The 7,764-nt window shown below is 34.7% G+C and overlaps 1 protein-coding gene across 1 annotated transcript; it reads left to right on the top strand.

Moving 5' to 3' along the window:
- Positions 1 to 909: 909 nt before the first annotated feature.
- On the top strand, positions 910 to 7,647 carry LOC140858508 (uncharacterized). Its single transcript, XM_073259291.1, has 7 exons — positions 910 to 1,046; positions 5,195 to 5,260; positions 5,352 to 5,401; positions 5,471 to 5,535; positions 6,928 to 7,019; positions 7,120 to 7,191; positions 7,393 to 7,647. Exons 1-7 carry the CDS (start codon positions 1,044 to 1,046, stop codon positions 7,429 to 7,431), a joined length of 387 nt encoding a protein of 128 aa, XP_073115392.1. The 5' UTR covers positions 910 to 1,043; the 3' UTR covers positions 7,432 to 7,647.
- Positions 7,648 to 7,764: the final 117 nt, after the last annotated feature.

Genomic DNA, 7,764 nt, shown 5'->3' with positions numbered 1-7,764 from the left:
TCTTGTTGTTTATATAACATCGTGATAATTGTTTGTAGGATACAATAAGATGTCATAGGATGTAATAGGATGCCATAATATTATTGTGACATCCTGTTAGTTTTTATGATATCCCGATAATTATTTACAAGATGCAATAAGATGTTATAATATTATTATAATATTTTATTAATTTTTATAATATTTTAATAATTATTTACAGGATGTAATAGGATATTATAATTTTATTATGACGTCCTTTTAGTTTTTATGATATCTCGATAAGTGTTTACAGGATGCAACAGAATATCATAATATTAATATAACGTCATGTTAGTTTTTATGACATCCTGATAATTTTTATAGGATATCATAGGATGCAACAGGATGTCATGATATTATTATGACATTCTATTAATTTTTATGACATTTCGATAATTATTTACAATGCAATAGAATGTCATAGAATGCAATAAGATATCATAATATTATTATGATGTCCTACTAATTTTTATGATATTCCGATAATTATCTATAGAATGCATAGGATGTCATAGAATATAACAGGATGTCATAAAATTATAGAATGCAACAGGATGTCATAGGAGCAAAATAGAATAAAAAGAGTGAAAGAATATTTTGATCAGAAAAATTTAAAAAAAATTAAACTACATCAAAATATTTATTATTTTATTAATTATACTATGTGATGCAATCTGTATTTTTTTTTCTCCACCGTAAATGGTACACAGAGAATTACTCAATACAGCTGATAAGAGCGTGAGCGCATGATTGAGCCTCATGCAGTCATCTGGGCATCAACTAGTTGGCAATGGGCCTCACTCAAGCCCAAGATTTACCGCCGCCGTGGGTTTGCCCAAGACGTCGGCAGCCAATTCGGGGTAAAAATTATTAAAAGTAAAACTGAGAGCTTCGGCGCTTTTGTTTTGGGCAAGGGAAAGGCAAAGGGAGCAGCGCAGCGGTAGCGTTAGAGCGACGAACAACGCATAGCTGTCGCGAGATCAAGGCGGAGGGAGCTCGATCTTTTAACGTCTAATCTCTCGATGGTATACACGATCCCGTCTTCTTCCTTTTCCCCCAAAATCCTCTTTTCTGTTTGAATCCGAACGTTTGATCTGCTGCAATTAGGGCTCTGTTTTTTTATATTATTATATCTTAGAGACTGCAGTTGGAATAGCTCACACTCAATTAGATCCAGATATTTGAACCAGTGCGAAACGATTTTTATTCTCTGTACTTGAACAATTTTGGTGGTCAGAAAGAGCAGAGCTAGAAGAAATGGTCTGTGATTCTGATAGTGCTGAACCTGTTCGGTCTTGTTATATAGGGTCGAGGATGATTTCAGCTGACTTGAAAGTCTAGTTTGGGATGTAGAAATTTGGGCACAAGTGATGGGGTAAGGTTTTGTAGATCTTGAAATAAAACGAAAGTACTACTGAATCAAAGTCAACCTTCTTAATGGGAAAATTTTTCTATCTAATTGTTGTTTGAGCAGGGATAGACTTCTGGTACGATATGGTACATGTGTAATGAAATGAATCTGAGATCGTCTGTCTCAAGAACACTCTGCAAATATGGTTGAGCAAGTTTGCTTAACACTGGCGGATAAAAAAAGGCTTGTGCATCTGGCACTTGTATGATGTTGTTGGATTGTGTCGTTTCCTAGTATGCAGTGTGTTTACCTTTTGCGGCAGAGAGGGGAGGGTGATAGATAAATAAACTTTTCCTGTCTCTACATCTATTTAAATAACTTTTTGAGAAAGGAGAAACACTATGAATCTGTTGAATATGGAAGCATATATGATGTGAAATGGTTATTATGTACATTAACATTGCTAGCCATAATACCACCTTTATAGGAACCACTAATATTTGCCACTGAGATGAATTGGTTTCAGCCAAGGTGGAGTTGAAATTAGCCCTAGTTTAGGATTTTTTTTTAAAAAAAGTTTCTATCAATTTCTGCAGTTAACCAGTTCTCATTTTGTCGCTGAATTGATCGAAACCATCATTCGTCCATGCCCTTATAATTTTTTTCTCCCTTTTAGTGTTTGGGATCATTCCTTCATATCCTTTTGGGTATATTTGTGTACTTAGTGTTCGCTCTATATTCTTTTAAGGTATAACTAGTGTAATTTGCTTAGTCTTAACCGGTATCTCATTCAAAGCCTCTGGTAGTCATGTGTTATAACAAGTGCAGGAAGGTAAGGTGTTCATGGTGTATCTGTCTGAGATCTTCATTTTGAATTATATACTTTAGGGATACTCCTCTTTTTTTTTTTTATTATTTCTGAGAATGAGAATAAATGTTATAGTATTAGGCTTCCATTCAATTTGTCAAGCAACTGTTGAACCTTAGGTGTATGTACAAAGAAGGATACAATAAATTACATTGTCCCATGTTTTTCTCAGTTTTATCTTAGGACAAAGTTTAAGTAGGCAAGAAAAGGTGAGTAACATAAGGACAATTTTGTCTATGCATTTGCAAAAGTGAAATAAATTTTAAGCTCTAAATTCATTATTTTTTTTTAAGTGTTCATATTCAAAAATGAATATAAGAAATGCTGGATCGATACCAATGTGTTAAAATGCTTCTGCTACTTGCCCTAAGCTTGTTTCTAAGTAAGTTATGTATAAAGTTGAAGGAAGATTGTGTCCAAGTAAAACTAAATTAGGAGTGTGTTTTGGACCTTACTTAGTGCAAGAATGTGGAAGGAGCAATTTCAGAACAAATGTAAAGGAGAATACTTGGGAAAGATGTAAAGTACAATCAACAAATCAATCAATGTTGATGTCCCAGGGATATCTATGCATGATCTCTTTGTTATCTTGTATCTAATTGATAGAATGATGGAGAAATATGAGAAGAAATCTTTTGGAGTTCATTGGGGTTAATGAAACATAGAGTTGCGTTTGGATATTATGTGATTGCCACTTGCATTGATGGAGAAAAAATTAATTTGATGATCTTAAGGCATTCAATTTTGTATTAATCAGGGTAAAGGACGGAAAATATGGCCTCTATGTTCTGAACATAAGAATGCTAAGGTTGGTTTGTGGAAGATGGATATGCTTGAACATAAGTTCATTAAAAGAAGTTTTGGAGCTGCACAAGGTAAATGGTGCAAAACCGACTAATATGGTGTGGGCATATGTATTTTAGATGTAAAGTGGTTTTAACAAGCAGTGTTCATTGTATTAAGCGTTAGGAAATATAAAAGAAAAGACCCTACATATCTAGGATGAACATGGATGATAATTGTGAGATTGGATTTGGTGTGAAAGTATTTTCCCTTTAGTAATGATACATGGTAAAGAAGGATTCATATACTATAAATAGTTTGACATCCAGCTTTTTGAGAGGACTATACCTTGTGGATATTAACTTTACAAAATTAGGAGGAACCAGGCATTTTTTGATTCCTTGAAATCTTGGACTATACTTTAAAGATACCAGTTTTACATCAATTTATTACTTGTAGGTGTTAATGGTGGTCTTTGAATGAAAGGAGTCGCAATGTTGTTTTATTTGAAATATTTGTTCGAAATGTTGTATGCGTATGAACAAGCATTGATCGTTTAATCCTGGTCAGACAAGAGTGTTGAACCCTCAACATAGGTATTGTGTGCAATGTTGTCAATATTGGAACTGAGTTGTAAATCGGAAAGGAGGTCGAATCAAATCGGATTGTGGGTCAAATTGCAGATTGTGAGATTCTTTCAGGTTTTTTTCAAAAACTTCACAAATACAAAAAAATGGGGAACTTGAAGAATTGAATCAATTAGTCAAGTAATGAATGAAGAATATAAAATCATACGTATGAGTCTAGGTACCTCCTCCATAAGCCTATATAGCATCCCTAATGAAACAGTCATCATGTCCACTTATTCAAGTTCACTATCCCTCCAAAGACACAACTCAATTATCATTTTTGGTGGGATATTTAAAGCATAATCCAATTCAACAAATGGTTGTAAAACCAAAAAGATAATTATCTTGCTTTTAACTTCATGGACCATAAAGTTTTATTTTATTTACAACTTCAGATGTTGAAAACCTGATGGAGCTTTCTAATTTTATTTGTTTGAGGATTATTCATGATGAAATAAGCAATTCTAAAATCTATATTTTCAAATAAATGATAGAAAATGGATTTCGGCATTTAATGTGTAAATAACTTGATCAAATTGGATCGTATGGCCCAAGGGATTGTATGATCTATAAGATGAATCTAGATCTTATGATCCTAATTATTGTTATACAAATATGAGATCCAGATATTTTAGGGCATTTTTATCCCGATCATGGATTGAGAGATCTTGTCAACAACGATCATACACCATATCAGGATACAAGCGAATTACTAAACCTTTTTAGGTGGTTATTTTTACCAATGCACTTTCCGTCTGCAACAGCTTCCACTTGAGCATGAAGTCCAAACTGATGTTTTAATATAAACATGTTCATTCAACATGAGCTTTGCAGGAGACTTGGGTCTGCTGGCCCATCTTTCTGCTGCTATTGCATGAGAGTGGTGTCCACTGTTTGTTGAATAATCAATTACTTAGATCAGTGCACACCTTAGCCTGGAGTTTTGTGAAGGAGGTAATCTCAATATGAACATTGGAAGGGCTAGGTTATTTTTTGGAGGTAAGTTAATTATTTTTGAGACTTCTGAACAATCAATAGATAGTCCTACTTATCCACTTCCCTATCGAGAAATAGAGGCCCAATTTGGAGAGCAGAACCATTTAGGAATGTAGCATGCATCAATACCCTTTAACACTCTTTTGAGATTTGAGTGTTCCAACAAATGAGACATTTTACAAGAAACTTGAAAAGCATGATGAATTTCGTTGGGTATATGCTTCCTGTAAAGAGGAAGAGAAAAGCTGCTTGGATGGACAGACAGATTTACCTAAATGAAGACCTGCATCTCTTGATCTTTTGAATTTCTTCCTTCTTTAATCCTATTTTAAAAATTAACATCGTCCTTAACTGTAAATTATTGCATATATGATGCTTCTTCAAATATTAATAATAATACATAGAGATTTATGCAAACTGATTAAGACCTAAGCTAAGCATGGAATGAAACAGATTATTAAAAGAAATAAGATTGAATGCAAAGATTTAGGTCTCTGTTATTGATAGGGTTTTGAAGTCAAAATTTGATTTATTATATTTTAATAGGATGATCCAGAGCTACAAGCCATTAGGCAAAGAAGGATGCAAGAATTGATGGCACAACATGGCATGGTAAGTTAGCCCTTTAATTATAAACGAATACTTTAAAAATTACTTCCTTAAGTCTCTAATATGCACTGATGAATGGCATCTTTTGCATCAGGGTAGTCAGCAAAATGCAGAGCAGCAGAAAGCACAAGAAGATGCCAAAAGGTAGGATTTTCTTTAAATAACTTACCATGTTAATCTTACAGAATTAACTGTCATTAAATTCTGATTCAGGGAAGCAGAAGAACATAGACAGTTGATGCTTAGTCAGATATTGTCTTCTCAAGCAAGAGAAAGGCGTAAGATCTTGAACTGAAGCTTATATTTTAGGACTAGGACTGCTAAATGTTACTGTAAAAATATATCCTGCAATTATAAGTTTGTGATGTTGCGAGATGTGTCATAAGGGTGTGCATTTGGTCTTGTTCCTTTATGTGGGTAAGTGAAAATTTGTTCTTGTAGAGTTGAGAAAACTCAGGAATTTAGATATTGCATATCAAATTGGCATTGGCACTGATATTGTTCTGGTGCTGGGTACACACTGGCTCAGTGGTGTGCTATGCACTTGGAGGGACTCAGCTCCATGCCATTGAATGATACATTGATGCCATATATGCTGTGCTGACTGGAACTTCAATCCATGCTTATATTCATTATAGTATCTACCGCACGGCAGTGTGCTGTCTTTCCATGATATGCTCATGCTAGCTTTTTGTCCGTATAACTGTACCAGACTATGCTTTCTTGGTCAGCTGTCATACAGGTGGAAGTTAACATGATTTCTTAAGGTAGGAGAACCACTTCTTTGCAATGAACAATATGTCTTCCTAATATTTCCACTAGAAGGGGATATTCAACCTCTAGGTCAAAATTCAATTTAGTTTTAATCTCTCACTATTTCAAAATGGAAATGCTCATTTTGACATTTAGGTTTGAAAAGGTAAGGTTGTTATGAGGTAGAGGAATTTATTTAAGAATCAAATTTACATTATATACCTATTATTGGCAACATAAAGCTACTTCTTTCGCAGTTTCACTGACATGTTGGAACCGCATGGATGGGGCATGTGTTCTATTAGAAGGATGCCGGTTGAGCAACCCAGAAAGTGACCAAGTTTTTGCTGTTATGAATTTAGTTTACTATAACAGGGTCAAACTTTGAAGCGGAGAAAAATTTAGAGGCTTAAATTATGATAGGAAGGGGTAATTCAGGAGTGGTTCATGATTTCTGTTTTGTGAAATGGAAATGCAGGAGCGAATTGAGTCTCTCATTCTTGATTATTGCTTATTAATCAGGAAATAAGGGGTAGAGAGAGAAAAATATTTCCATACTTTAGGTTGCTAAATAGATGCATACACACAAGCATGAAGAAAGGCAATCACAATTTGATATTCATGAAACATGGCAGGTAGTATCACACATGCTTCTGATATTTGTGAGAATGTCGTTTTCACTTTTTCCACAACCCTGTTTTACGTTCATTTTTATGTCATCACAGTATTTCATGGCATGGTACCATGTTTCCCTTTTCTCAGCATTTGTGCTGGGGAGAGTTTGGACTTGGACAATGGCATACCTGTCATATTTCCACACAGAGAGGATAAATAAAAAGAAAGAAAAGATTTCTTTGTTCTTTTCCAAGTTCCGCCAAGCTTTGATGATTAAATACCGCTCTTCTATATATCAACAGTAGCTCGTATTGCTCTGGTAAAACCTGACAAGGCAAGAGGGGTAGAAGATGTGCTTCTTAGAGCTTCTCAAATGGGTCAGATCTCTGAAAAGGTAATGCAGTGAGTCTGAGGAAGGCTGATGTCCACCGTAAAATTTTTGGGGTTATCATTTACTTAATGTTTAAATGTCTTTTGTCATACTGGGCTTGCAGGTATCCGAAGAGAGGCTTATCTCACTGCTTGAGCAGATTAACAACCAAACAAGTAAACAGACAAAAGTTACAGTAAGTAGCTGACCTTGATTTTTTTTTTTTTCGACTATTTGGCATGATAAAAATTGAGCTATTTAATTTTCCTAAAAGAATAATAATCATAGTAGTTAATAGCACAAACAGTTACTGTGTTTTCTTTGCCTCTATCCATATGTAATAACCATACCTATGAAGTTTGGGACATAATGATTCACTTTTGCTTCACCTCATCAGATTCAAAGGCGGCGGAGTGTCCTTGAGGACGATGATTGAGGTGTCTTCCAACAGTTTCTTGGTGGTTTGAGTATGTGTGTGTGGTTGTAAATGATTCAAGGATCAATGTCTGCCTACAACATTTTATTGCTTGATGACGGTTCCAGCTACTTTGAGATGAACCTTATAAGGTCGCGTGCTCTTCGAATTTAAGCCCTGAGCTTGTCTTTTGTAACTGCTATTACCTAATGGTATAAAATAACGATGTTAGGATCATCAGTCACAACTTGGGAAGGTTTGTGAAATATGTAAAATTTTTGGCACAAAAGGTGATGATGTGAACATTAGGATATCTGAATTGAGCTGCAAGGGAAGCTTAAATTAGCTGCAGGA

The sequence above is a fragment of the Elaeis guineensis genome, chromosome 6, assembly GCF_000442705.2.
Source record: "Elaeis guineensis isolate ETL-2024a chromosome 6, EG11, whole genome shotgun sequence".
Taxonomy (NCBI): Eukaryota; Viridiplantae; Streptophyta; class Magnoliopsida; order Arecales; family Arecaceae; genus Elaeis; species Elaeis guineensis.
This window is presented reverse-complemented; position numbering and strand designations above follow the sequence as displayed.

Bases quoted from the DNA above. Each gene is read 5' to 3' on its own strand.
- LOC140858508 (XM_073259291.1), top strand. The intron at 5,536-6,927 runs GTAAGATCTTGA...ATATATCAACAG, and splicing joins TTCTCAAGCAAGAGAAAGGC to TAGCTCGTATTGCTCTGGTA. The intron at 7,192-7,392 runs GTAAGTAGCTGA...TCACCTCATCAG, and splicing joins GTAAACAGACAAAAGTTACA to ATTCAAAGGCGGCGGAGTGT.